Source organism: Hemicordylus capensis, chromosome 5 (genome assembly GCF_027244095.1).
Source record: "Hemicordylus capensis ecotype Gifberg chromosome 5, rHemCap1.1.pri, whole genome shotgun sequence".
Classification (NCBI taxonomy): Eukaryota; Metazoa; Chordata; class Lepidosauria; order Squamata; family Cordylidae; genus Hemicordylus; species Hemicordylus capensis.
Genome location: NC_069661.1, coordinates 58,845,959 through 58,860,141, shown reverse-complemented (window position 1 = coordinate 58,860,141; position 14,183 = coordinate 58,845,959). Strand labels below are relative to the sequence as shown.

The 14,183-nt window shown below is 45.5% G+C and overlaps 1 protein-coding gene and 1 long non-coding RNA gene across 20 annotated transcripts in view; one reads left to right on the top strand and one right to left on the bottom strand.

The window, feature by feature from the left end:
• Positions 1–14,183, top strand: part of INPP4B (inositol polyphosphate-4-phosphatase type II B) — a 461,921-nt gene that overhangs the window by 285,669 nt on the left and 162,069 nt on the right. For all 19 annotated transcript variants that reach the window (XM_053253993.1, XM_053253999.1, XM_053254002.1 and 16 more), the window contains one exon: positions 6,087–6,234. In XM_053253993.1, coding sequence (XP_053109968.1) covers positions 6,087–6,234 — 148 coding nt within the window. The remainder of the gene's footprint in view (positions 1–6,086; positions 6,235–14,183) is intronic.
• Positions 1–14,183, bottom strand: part of LOC128326690 (uncharacterized) — a 36,208-nt gene that overhangs the window by 9,862 nt on the left and 12,163 nt on the right. The gene's annotated exons all lie outside the window — the stretch shown is intronic.

Below are 14,183 nucleotides of genomic sequence, written 5' to 3'. Positions count from 1 at the left end.
AATATAGGTTGGCAAATCCAGTTGTCAATTCCCTTTTAAAAGAAACACTTTCTTCAAAGATCACAGATACTGCATTCATTGGAATTATACTGCTCTGAGTGCCCAGGCTGATGAAAAGTTGTTCCATGGAAGCTTTTAAGGGACTGGAACTAGCGGCATGAGCTCTTTTGCATATTTTTGACTAATGTGTATTTCATGGAAAATGTGTTTTTTCATGGAGAAATACAGAGAGAGAACAGCTCTTTTCAAATGTTTGTTCTTAAGGACAATGAGAACACTCATGAGGGAAGAATGAAGTCTGCCAATTTCCTCTTACCCACGTTCAGTGTAGTGTGCATATGAACTGAACATCTGGTGAACTCTAGTCAGCAATATGTACAAACACATTTATCAGAGTTTTCACAGAGAAACTTGGAGAAGTTGATATGAAGTATGGCTGGAGTTTACCAAAGTAACAAAAAGAGCAATAACATCAAAATTTCTGATTCAAGGATCCTGCAACATCTTTTACAGTACACTGACATTAGTTCCAGTAGAACTGGTTTTGAAGCCCCTTGCCCTGACCCCTCCCCCACCCACTACCCCCTCCTTGTCCAGACTTCTGTGGACTACCCCACTCATTCAGAATTTAAGGGGCTAATCTTTGCTTATCTATTTTTGGAGAAATCAGTGATTAAGTTCTTTAAACTTGATAGCATGACCACATACTGGGTTTAAAGCAAGTATTTTTAAAATGTCCTGTGTGTGATGATAACTAGTTTCAGAAATTTAATGTAGTATATAACATTGCTGTTACTGATGCAAGAACTGCCTTATGCCCTGAGTCCTGGCATTGCCCTACACTTCCTTGTTCCTTTTGGTATCCTGTCTTCCATTCCAATCAATATCTTGGCTTTTATCTTGCTGCTCTCTATTTAGTTTACTTCAGCCCTAGTTGTTGATTTTTATCAGGGTTATGCTGCAAGATGTACATTGTGACTGCCTAACCAATGGAGAGAGAGATTTCCTAACCATTTTTGAGTTGAGCTGAAAGAGGAAATATCTCCTGTGGTTGCTATAGTCAAATGCATCCCTCCTACTTCTGGAAAAGAAATTGGGTTAGCACAATAATATGACATGGATGAAGCCAGCATTGATATTGTGGCTATCACAGTAGAGGTTGTAGATAACACATCTTTTGATTACTTACATTAGCCCTTTTACTAATGGTGAGCCCTATTAGACAATAAGGGTTTATGTATAAACCACATTTCTTTCTATAGCCATTTTGCAAGTAAAATACAGCTCATATTTTGAATAATGTATTCTGCTGAACTGGTGTTAGCAACGTGGATTCATTCTGTCTCTTTGAATTCTTTCTCACTATATTTCCCAAAATTGATTGATAAAGACTGAGAATATTCATTGTGCTTTACATCTGTTCTAGATTATTCTTGCTTTTTCTTGCAAGGTACCAAAAACTTTACCTCAAGCAAGCAAAATCTTAATAGAGGTCAATATTAATAAACCTTTAATGCCTTTAGCTGAACTGAAGCCCAGATGTTTATTATCTTTCAGAGGTCTCTCACTGTTGCATATAATTATGTAATATGCTAGAAAGCTTGGATATAAATACACACACTGGCTGACATCCTGACTAAATTTACTCAAGGAAGTTTCCCATTAAAAATGAAAGGACAATTTAAGCATGCCTAAATTCTTTTAATTTCCACTGGACTTCCTCAAGTGTCAGCCCATGTTTTTTATTTAATGGGCATAAGACTCAATTGATGTTAATGATCTGTTTTATATATGTTGTAAAGCAACTTCTTCGACGTGGTCTTTGTGTTCTACACATATGGACTATGCGCCTGCTCAGAGACCTTGACGGAATCTAACAAGCTCGATTCTCCTGCTTTGGGTGGAAACCCCACGCGCAGCCGCTATATGTGGCTGTGCCATTCCTCATCCCCTCAGTCTTTCTTCATCTGCGCTTCAGTGAGGATCGTGGAGTTTGCAGCTCATCAACGAGTAGGATCAAGATATTCCCTTGTTGTTTTTCTCCCTGCTTATTTGGTTTCTTCTTATTATTGTTTTCCTAATTCTTAGTGTAGTAGCATTTTTCATTCATTGCGATTTAATTTTGTGGGGGGTTTTCCTACTTTGGAGCTCCAATTCCGGCTGGGATGGAGCGTAGTGGCCGGCCGGCCTTCAGCATGCATGCCAGGCACGACGAACTTTTAAAAATGCATTCGCTGTGGATCTAGGATCCCTTCCCCCAATACTCATACCGAGTGTTGTTTGTGCCTGGGGGAATCCCACGTTGTAGAGACCTGTCTTCATTGCCAGAAGTTCACGAAGCAAGCTTGCAAAAATATGGCTTCTCGCCTGCTCGCAGCCTTGTGGGATCTGGCTCTCTGATCATCGGAAGCCTTCTCTCTGAAGTGGTCAGCAAAGATGGCCTCATCAGGACAGTTGGAGTGTGTGGTGTCTGCTCCTGCAGAATCTGAAGTCCCGGCCTCGGTACCAGTATCTATGCCCTCGGCCGCTATACCATCAATGTATTTGAGTGAGCCCGTGCGCTTGGAAGATCATCCTCAGCGCCCAGCATCCATGGTACCTAAGTGCTCTGCAGATCCGTCTGTATTGGTACCGAAGTTGAAAAAGAAGAAGCTGAAGCTACATTGAGACTTGCCGGTGGGTCGTCATCTCCCTCCTACACCTAAAAAGAAGAAGGCAGAAGGGGTTCCAGCAGCGGAGGCGCCTGTTTCCAAGAAGACTAAGGTGGTGTTGGATCATATAGTGCAGAAGCCATTGAATCAGCCTAGCTCACCAGTGACGATGGAAGCCCTCGACATGACCAGCGATCGTAATAGGTCCTGTAGAGAGCCTTCAATGGTGACAGAGCAACTGGGATATCCTTCTTCGCAGGAGGCATATTCTCTGATCAAACTTATCAAGATCGATATCGAACATCAGAGTATCAACGGACGATATGCAACAAAAGGTACAGAAGTTGAGTACAGCACAAAAATATGATATGCTACAAAAGGTACAGAAGAAGAGTACAGCACACTCCATGTCTCCATGACTCTGCAGGAGCTGGGTTTCCAGATAAACTTCAAAAAGTCCCAGTTGGAACCCTCCCATCGAATTCAGTTCTTTAGGCTGATATTCGACACGACCTTGGAGAAGGTCCTCCTTCCTAGGGGCCGTATAATCACTCTCTGGAAGTTGGCGGCAGCCTTCCTAGCCGGTGGCCCACAAACCATGCACTCCATGCAACACCTGTTGGGACACATGGCATCCAGTACATACATTCTGCCTCAAGCACATCTGCGGATGCATATCAATCAGAGGTGGTTTTGGGATGTGTTCGATCCCCTTCGGGATCCGCATCTCGAGCGCATGCCCCCCTCCTTTGGTGTGGGCGACAGCAGAGTGGTGGATAGAGTTGCAGTGCTTGGGTGTTGGTACTCCTTTTCAAGCCCCTCGAACCAGCTGGGTGGTCACGACAGACACGTCAGAGCTCGGATGGGGGAGCGCACCTGGATGGGCTTCACCTGAGCTGGCATTGGTCTCCCAAGGAAAGGCACATCAATTACTTGGAGCTATTGGCCGTTTTCAACACTCACAAAGGCTCTCTTCCCCTGATTGGGGGTCATTCAGTGTTGATACAAACGGACAACACGACAGCGAAAGCCTATGTCAATCGACAGGACAGCATGTCCTCAAGGAGCCTGCTGTTTCTGACCTTGGATCTATGGCATTGGTGTGTGGCACATGCAGTGTCACCCCAGGCAGTTCACATCCAGGGTGTGTTGAACGTCCAGGTGAAAACTCTGAGCAGGATGACAGTGGTCTCACACGAGTGGGCACTGCATCAGAGTGTTCTGAGGGACGTGTTCGTGGCATGGGGAGTCCCAACTCTGGACCTGTTTGCTTCTCAGGACAACACACAGTGTGCTTTCTACTGTTCCAGGGAGGGTAGGGCGAGGGTTCTCTGGGCGACGCCTTGGTCATGTCCTGAACGAGCCCTCTCCTATACTCTCATGCCGAGGGTCCTGCACAAACTGAGGGTGGATCGGGCCAGGGCAATCCTGATAACCCCATGGTGGCCCAGGAGTCCTTGGTTTCTGACCCTGCTGCACTTGGCAGTGGACTGGAGATGCCTGCCTGCCAGACCTGCTGTCTCAGGAACAGGGACGGGTGCTACATCTGGACATTCGGTCCCTTCATCTGACTGCATGGCGGATCCTGCCAACTTCCCGTTGAGACTTAGGGAAGTGTTGGTGGCTGCTAGAAAGCAGTCCACATGGAAGTCAAATGATCACCAGTGGACTCATTTCACTTCCTTTGCTTCCCAACATGGGTTTGGTGCATTTAATCCATCTTTACAAGATGTATGTAACTATCTATTGTCCCTTAAGGAATCTGGTTTGAAGATTCCATCCCTTAAGGTGTATTTGGCTGCCATTGGGGCACGTTCCCCCACTGACCGGGCTTTCTGGTTTAAAGACCCGGTAGTGTAGAGTTTCCTGAAGGGTTTAACGCATGTGTTCCCAGATGATCCAGTTATGTCACCGGCTTGGGACCTATCAGTAGTCTGGGCTGGTCTACTATGGCCACCTTTTGAACCATTGGCTTAAATTGATCCCTGCCTTCTGACCTGGAAGGCCACCTTTTTGGTGGCCATTACATCAGTCAGGCGGGTGAGTGAGTTACGGGCCTTAAGGGCTGACCAGCCGTGCCTTCAGTTCCATAAGGACAAGGTAGTGCTTAGGACAGATGTCAAGTTCCTGCCCAAAGTGGTGTCCATGTTTCACCATTCGTCTCCGCTCACTTTGCCCGTGTTTTTTCCAAATCCTTCATCAGATGTGGAAAGGTGGTTACACTGTTTAGATGTTTGAAGGGCATTGTCCTTCTAGGTTCAGAGGTCTGCTGAGTGGAGGAAATTTCCTCCCTTGTTCATTCTCTGTGATGGGCCTCATAAAGGTCTACAGGTATCGGCCCAGTCCATGTCTAGGTGGATTGTTTCCACAATTGGCTCATAAATGGTTGCCTGCAACAGTTAAGGCACACTCTGTTAGGTCTGTGGCGGCCTCTGTGGCCTTTGATCATGCGGTCCCGTTGGACATATGTCAAGCAGCTACTTGGGCTTCGCCCCATTCATTTATCCGTTATTATTCAGTTGATACCAGGGCACAGAATAATGCTGTATTTGGCAGGAGTGTCCTGCAATCCATTTTCAGTTGATGTCCTTGTTTCTGAAATAAAAAAATTCTGGCAGATTATATTTGCTTCTGTTCTTGCCTCCTTCTTGGGTGCTTGCTTGTTACACACCCATATGTGTAGAAGACAGAGACTATGTCGAAGAACTACAGGTTACTCACCTGTAACTTTGGTTCTTTTAGTGGTCATCTGTACTTCTACACGCCCTCCCGTCCTCCTCGTGTTGTTCACTGAAGCTGGACTCTGACTGAGGGGATGAGGAGTGGCGCAGCCACATATAGCAGCTGGGGGCGGGGTTCCTGCCCAAAGCAAGAGAATCGAGCTTGTTAGATTCCGACGAGGTCTCTGTGCAGGCACAAAGCCCATTTGTGTAGAAGTACAGCTGACCACTAGAAGAACCAAAGTTACAGGTGAGTAACCTGTAGTTTTTAGTCATATACAGCCACCACATTTAGTTTAACTTTCATCTGGATCTGGAACCAGGAAATTTTTGCCATTCATAACACATGGTCATAATGTTATCAGCTGTTGGCTGAGATTTCATTGTTTATTTCCGAGCTAGGTTTTCTTTTATCCTGTAAATCTGTGCCAGCCATCCTGAGCTTTTAATCTTATTGCAGCTGAAGTAATAAATCCAGCATCTACTGTACTAAGTAGAATTTAATTGTCTTCTGTTTGGGTAGCATAGCCTATGGGGCTCTACTTTTAATTTATTGGAACATGGATAATAAATTAAAGGAAGGATAAATTTATTTGTGGACTTTAATTTTTGAAACCGAGAGAAAGAAAGATAAATAACTTAGGTTGTAAACTATTGTGATGATTAAAAATGTAGCCACAATTAAGCAATCCCATCATTTGTTTCCTATTTGCAGTGTTAAAAAACCCGATCTGTAAGTTGTATAGATTCCCTACTTCTGACAACAAGTGGATGTGTGTACGAGAACAGATGTCTGAGAGCACTCTTTCTTTTCATATTCCCAAGGAACTCATCAATCTGCATATTAAGGAGGATATGAGAAGGTAAGGGAAAACAGAATGAAAAAGTGGAAAGGAAGGTATAAACTACTGTTGTAACATAGATAATAGAACTTCACTGAAATAACTGCATCCTCCAATAAAAAAATCAGGGCTGCAACCAGCTCATTCTTCTACTCAGAAATTAGAACCTTCCAGTTGTATTTGAGTCAGGCCTGCAACCAGACAGTTTTCAGGGAAGAGGCCTAAGGGTGCACTGGTGGGGAGCCAGTGTGGGAGGTGAATAAAAAACAAACTTTAATGTGTTTGATATTTTTTTTAAGTTACTTGTTCATTTAAATTGAGTAAGATTTTAAGTGCTCAGGTCCCTAGGTGCTAATCTAGGCCGAATTGCTAAGGTGTACTGACTGATACCCAGTTCAAAACAGAAAAGTTGTCCAGTGTGGTATTATCTGACTAAACTATTTGTAAATTTTTCAACATAAAAGCACATTAATAGGAGTAACAATGACCAACAGGATATGTAGTCCTAACATCTTCATTAGGACTCATGGCACTGCTACTGCAGAGAACCACAGTGGCACTACGAGCATAGCTGGATTTATTCCCATGCTGATAGCGCTACCACCAGTTTTCTGCAGCAGCAACACTGCTTACCAGTCTATAGCAAGGACATCACAAGTCCTAATGGAGATATTAGAACTGTGCATCACATTAGCAAATGTTTCTTCTAAACCTGTGGTGGTAAACCTTTAGAGAGTTGGAGGAATGACAGTAATGTAGAAGTGAAAAGTATTCTGAATTCTTTTTCAAGAGTAGTATTTGGGAAGAGCTCTGGTGTTCTGGTGTTAATGGGGAGGAAAGAGAAAGAGTGGCAGGATCAAAGATAAATGTGGTTCTAGAGAATATCATACAACTGAAATGTATTCATTCTATAAAATTCTGTTTGCCTTTCTTGAGAACTGAATCTCCTATCTTTGCTAATGACTTTTAAAATTCTAAAATTAGCATTTGTATAGTGGTGCATTGGTATGAGATGGCAGGGAGACAACTAAATTCAAGACAACGAAAATGTTGAAATGTGGTTTGAGGAGTATGTGAAGCTAAAACACCTGTATGACAAATCTATAGCATCGTATAGAATCAATGTTACTGCAAAAATTACTGCAAAGTAAGAATGATATGCTTATAATCATAGTATGAAACTTGGTTTTATTTCACTTATTTAACTTCTGTACTTATGTGCTTCTCTCAATATGGTAGAGGGCATAAGGTGGTTTGTAAGATAGGATTCAGTTGTCTTGTGCAAGATGTGGATGTCAGATCGGGATATGGCTATTAGTCATTCTTTAATAACTAAAATGAGAGATGCCAGAGCTCTAACTACCTACACATTTCTATTCTATGAATTTAATACTGGGAAAGAAGATGTGTGTGGTTACTGTGTACTGATGGAACGTATTCTGCATTACATTCCCAAGGGTTGCCACATCTATTAGAGAGAATTCCTGGAAACAACTGGGGGTGGGGACACAAATGTTAGAACCTTACCTTTTTTTACCAGGAGTCGAAAGTGTGCTTGATAGTGAAACTTGACAGCTGTTTCGTGCATTTTTCCCTACAGCAGTGGTTCCCAAACTGGGAGCCTTCAGATGTTGCTAAATTACAACTTCCATTATTATAAATTGTAGCTGGGGCTGATGGGAGTTGTAGTTCAGCAACATCTGGAGGCTCCCAGTTTGGGAACCACTGCCCTATAGCATTCTTTGCACAGGAAAGGGTTAGGAGCTCATATAGTTTTCGGAGCAGTAACTGGAGGTGGAGCTTCTGTAGAGCGTCATCTTTCATGTTGTAACAATAAAGGGCAGTTGTGTGTTAAGGCCTGTTGCTCCTTGCATGTATTCCTGCTACTCCACAAAGGAGATATTTCCTGTTGACTGAGATGGGCCCTCACAAGAGTGCAGGTGCTGTATCAGGCAATGAGTGTTAAAGAGAGAAGTGGAATGCATCAGTGCAACTAGAGAACAGGAGCTCTCTGTCCGTATACTTCACCACTAAACACAGAGACACACCATCACCCTCGCTAACTCTAGAGATGATCCAGAAAGGAGATGGGGGGGCGGGTTTACTGAGCTGTATACAGACAGCCATCCTAGCCGATCAGCAGCACTAGTGCCAGAGAAAAGGAAAGAATATGGGACTTTTAAACATTAACACCATGTACAAGTAGCTACATTGCCTGGAGAGAAGTACCAGAAAAATTGGTAAAAATCATTAATCCAATATCCTGCTCAAATTCCTGAATATTTTGTGTCCAGGGTGGCAGTTTTTCTAAATTCTGTACAAGGAGATCCAATTCCTGGATTGTCCAGGCCAATCCTGGACATATGGCAACCATAACATGCCCACACATACTCATTTTATCTTCTCCTATTCTTGACATTGAGAGCAAGGGTTATCTTGAGATTTATTTAGATCTCCCCATGTCCTCCTTTTTCAGAGTTAGAAGTGATGAGGTTTAAGCTTGCCTAAATATAATAAATCTTTTCAGTCCTTTAGCTTTAATCCCAGATGTTGGAGGTGATGAAAACAGGAGCTTGGCAATGGTTATTGATTAGCAAGTGAAACCTGTCCAAGCCACATATTCCTTCATATAGGCATTCGCATCAACAGTGAGTGCTTGATTAGAAACTGATGCCTGGCTGAGTTGGTTACTCATTTGCCCTCGTCAGTCTTCCTGCCCTTTCCCTCCTGTGGCCTGATAGACTTCTGAGAGAATTTCTGCACTGCAGACAATGGTGGCAGCACAAAATACACTGTAGATTTAGCTCCAATTTTCTGTGTATCAGTCTCGCTTGTCACTGCTGACATTTGAGGGTAGAGGAATAAAACAAGAAGGAAGGTAAATGACAGGCCTATACTTAGGGCGGTGCGACCAGGGTGGTCACCCCGAGTGCTGCACCTGGACAGGCACCATGGCGGCTACATCCCGGCTGAGCGAGCAGCGAGCCCTCTTCCTCGGCTCATGCGTGTACGCCTGCCCTTCTAGTGGTGGCTGCTTTGCCGTGGGCTCACTCCCTCTCTGGAGGACAGGCAGGCCTCGCTGAGGCACACACTGGCCGAGCACGAGCAGAGAGCAGCCTGCCTCTCTGCTCAGTAGCCTCGCCCTCTGCACATGCATGTGCTCCTGTGCCTGCCGGCGCTGCTCCTCCGCACGCTCATTCCTTCTGGGCTAAGATGTCAAAACATCTCCATGCAGCATGGCAAAGCTGTTCTCCTCCTCCCCCAAGCCCCAGCCTGTCTGTGCTTCCTGCTGTTCACCCTTTTCACCCACCCCGGCTGGCAACTCGCAATAAACCACCACCCCCCTTTATGTGAATACTGGAGGGAAGCAGCAAGTGGCGATAGGAAGCTTTCCCACTGGCTCGTTCCAGCATGCATGGAAAGTGTGGCAGCTGGCTGTTAACGCTGGCCCAGCAGTACAAAGGACATGCTTGTCTGCCGTTGCCCTGACACCTCCCACACGCTCTCCCCTCCTCCAGCTATGTTTCTCTTAGCAAAGTTGCCGCTTGGTTCTGCAACAGGGTACACCTTATGCCCTGCCTTTGCTTTCACGCCGGCATTTGTGTCCACAAGTGACTGCAAATCATCTAGTGAGAGTTGGCACCACCACTTCCCTTCCCACCCCGCTCTGCCTCAAGACAGGCATCTCCTGCTCCCTTAACAGCAGCATGAAGTTGAGAATAGGCGACTCTTGTCCCATAACTGCAATGCTGTTTCGCCTCACCTGTTGAATTTCTGCCTGTCATGGCAGAGTGTGCTTCCTAGGGAGAAAGCTAGAACTACAGTCCACTTGAAAGCCTCCCTGGATGCTATCCAACATATCCATTGAAGCATTGAAGCATATCAGTCATCATAGTACCAGGGGCTACTGAGAGGAAATTTCCTCATTCGAAGTGCTTCGCTTGTGCATGTACCATATCCCACCCCAATCTTTTGAATGCACGTTGCTTCCCACCAACAGTGTGTCTATCTGAATTGTCCACTTTGTATCTGATTCCAGTACACCTAATGGCGCAGCAGGGAAGTGACTTGATTAGCAAGCCAGAGGTTGCCGGTTCAGATCCCCGCTGGTATGTTTCCCATATCGGCGGCAGCAATATTGGAAAGATGCTGAAAGGCATCATCTCATACTGCACAGGAGATGGCAGTGGTAAACCCCTCTTGTATTCTACCAAAGACAACTACAGGACTCTGTTGTGAAAAAACATCTGTTGTGTAACTGGTACCTTTTCCTTGGAATTGTTTCTCATTATGGCAGAGAACCACTGTTCCCTCTAAGGCATGTGCATGTGTGCATGCTCACAAGTTTTCTGATGTCCACTCAGATAATTTTAGATCCTGCTCAGGTTGAATCAGGAAGGCCCCACTCTGAATGCATCTGCGCCCACAGTGCCTTGATACTGCCACCCAGAACAAAACTCATTCCGCACAGACATGAAAAAAATTAGAGGGACCACTGCAGAGAACTCTAGAGATGTAATTCAGAGTTGGATTTTAAAAAACTGTCTCACCACAGGGACTCTGGGATTTGCTTCTTCATGGACACCATCTCCCAGAACTGTCCCTTTGGGTGGAGCAACGGGGAGCCATCTTCTCTTTCCTATTGCTTTGCAAACCTTTTTGAGAACTATTTACTTCATTGAAAAGTGGCATATAAATATGTGATATTAATGATTAAGAATAATAATAAAGCATGTGATTTATACATCATGCACACAATGCATATTAGCATCACATATTAGCTTTTGCTGATCATATTGTATAGGTGGCCATAAGCAATATGAAAAAAGTGTATATGTATAGCAGTAGTAATAGTATAAAAATAGTATATACTATTATTGCTATTAATATTAATAGTATATACTTTCATTAATAGTATACTAATAATAAGAGTGTAGTAGTGGTAGTAGTAATACACACACATATAGATGAAGGGTCCCACACTTGCTGATTCGCCCCCAGCCCCACACCCCACTAGGGACATCCCTGCAATACATGACAATAGGCTAAGTTGATCAGGTTAACTGATTCAAAGCAGGAGCCAGTTTGAGCTTCTTCATCCTGATCTCTTGAGAAGCAGTTGAGTAGAATACTCCCTACATATTTCCCTTTGTATCTCTACAGATGAGGCCCAGATGAGACAAAACTCCAACACATGATTGGGGTCTTTATGCTCTGTGATTTTCCAGTATAAATAGAAGGAATGAAGGGCTCCAATCTAGATTGGACTGAGACTGAGGAATGGGATGGAGCTTCTGGCCCTACCTCCTTCCACAGTAGTGATCCAGTTTTCCCCCTTCCCTGAGCTGTTGTTCAGGAAGGAAAAAGCTCCCATGGCACAGGGCCCCTGGTCAAGATAATGGGTGGAAAGCATAGAGGTCTTCTCCTTCCCCTTGTTGTGATCCTGATCAGGGTTCCATTGGGCTCTTATTTATATTTGAAAAATCAAGCACCCAGGCCCAGGTCACATTATATGCTGTACATACTGTTTCATTTAGGTCTAAAAGGGATACAGATGTGAACCCTATTCAGTCATTACATTGTATGAGTGCACTGGTGTCTGTACTCTTGGTGCATATTTTTGTGTGAATAACTGTACTTGCATTCATTTTAAAAGTGAGCCTGGCTACAGATCTTGTAAATGAATAATACTGCAGATAGGAAGTGTATTGCTGTACTGGTGTTCAACGTAACATGTAAATAATTGTTCTTGTTTACAGATCTGTACCTGTGTACACATACACTCATTGTACAAGTGCTGAACATAACGTATGAGTAGGGCTTTAGTTTTAACTTTAAACTAGCCAACCCTCACAGAGCATCTGGGCGCTCTTTGGGGCCAGCTGTTCCCTTCTCCCTTATGCCCCACTCTTCCTCCCCCCCTTTCTGCCCCACACTCTTGCCCCTTTTTCCCTCCCTCTCTACTCTCTTGCCCATTCCTCTCTCTCCCACCACACTCTCTCGCCCTCTCTCCCCTTCCCACCCCTCTCTCTCACCCTCCTGCCCCAGTCTCTCTTGCCCTCCCTCCCCTTCCTCTCCCCCACCCCACTCTCTCTTGCTCTCCCCCCTCTTGCCCTTCCCCTCCCCCTGCCCCACTCTCTCTTGCCCTTCCCCTGCCCCCCGCTCTCTTGCCCTTCCCCTCCACCCTGCCCCCCGCTCTCTTGCCCTCCCCCTGCTCTCTTGCCCTCTCACCTCCCCCACTCTCTACTCCCCCTTCCCTCCTCCCCATTTTACTCTCCTTACCGGGCGGCGGGCGGCCAAAACGGGCCCCACCGCTGCTCCTTCTCCTGGGTGGCGAACAGAGTTGTCCCACCACCCAGTTCCCTCCCACCCCAGCCTCCCACGGGCACCTGGCCTTGGCGGCTAGTCCCGGCACTGCCTGGCCGAGAGCTGCCTCCGTGGCCGGGCCCAGTGCCTCCGTGGCCTAGCCTGCCGCCGGGCCCAGCGCCGCCTTTGCAGACAGGTCCGCCACACCAAGTGCCGCCTCCCCAGCCCGCCAGGCCCACTGCCACCGCTTGCCAGCCTCTGTGGCCAGCCTCTGTGGCCAGCCTCTTCAGGGCCGGCTACCTCTCCCCCAACCCCACCTTCTGCCCCAGTTTCCGGGCAGGGACAGGCCCAGGCTGCCGGGCCGAGTGCCGCCTCTGCGGCTGGGCGGGACCCGCCACCACTGTTACCGTGGCCTGGCCCGCTGCTGGCCAATTCTCCTGGATGCACCAGCCAATCAGGAGCCTCCGCCACCCAGCCAATCAGGCTGGGCGCCGGGACACACATTCGAAGGCACACCCAGGAGAAATAATATAGACGAAACCTAGAAATTCAGAGTTGGAACAGAGGACTAAAGGTCTATCTGAGAGCAACTACAGCTCTCAGAATTTGCTTCAGGTTTTGGCAGGGATAGTAGGTGTTGACAAACTGTTTTTTAGGGCCCCTTCTTTTGGATGAGCCTCAAGAGTATTTTTCTGCTCCCACCACACTAAAACTATGAATACAGAGGTGGTCTCAGGGAGTGGCAGCGGCCCTGCTGAAACTTAAGAGGGAAAACCTTGTGTAGAACCATTTCACCATCAGATCACAATTCAGAGGGCAGTATTCTGTACATAGTTCCCTCTTGCTGGATCGGTCTCATTTTCGTTGGAGTCAGAAGTGTGAAGAAGAAATTTGTTTTCAAGAGTTATTGTTACAGTTCTGTTCAGAGGATACTCAGAGAGACCAGCATGCCTACCCAACTGAAGCACCAACTCTCCCTCTGTCAGCTTGCATATCCACTTGGGTCATACGTAGAATCCAGTGCATATATTCTAAATTCAGCAGCCTGCATGCTTTGGACTTAATGAGTGTAGGCAGCATTTTTACCTTCCATTCCTGTGTAGATATGGGATGGCACAGTGGGTGTACATGAAGGGCAGGTTTACTTCCCTCCATGTAGTGGACCAGATTGGGAAATAAGTATCATTTGATCTAGTCAACTAAAATACTCTGTTGGTATGTCTAGGGCAGTGGTTGGGGAGGAAATCTAACACACACCTTAATTGCTTTTTTCACTAATTATTTTAAATGTTCTCTCTAAACTAGCAGCATATTAGCCTTTGCAGAATTTCTGATTATAATGACACATTATATCTACAACTTAACAAGAGGTCAGAGTTGTTGCTGATACCTATGAAATCCTGATGCCATCAATTTCAATGAAGTTACGCAAGGATCGAATTCTAGCAGTTAACTTCTGTAGTAGATGGTCAATGTTGAACAGATGAATGTTGAACAGATTAACATAATGAAAGCCTTAGGGCAGTTTAATTACATTGTTCCAGGCAGCCAGATCACCAGTGCCTATGTTGAATGATGCTATCTAAAAGCTGTTAGTTGTAAACAAAATACTCTGATAGGTAATCAATCCATTAATCTTGCCACTGGCTTATACTTAAGCAGAA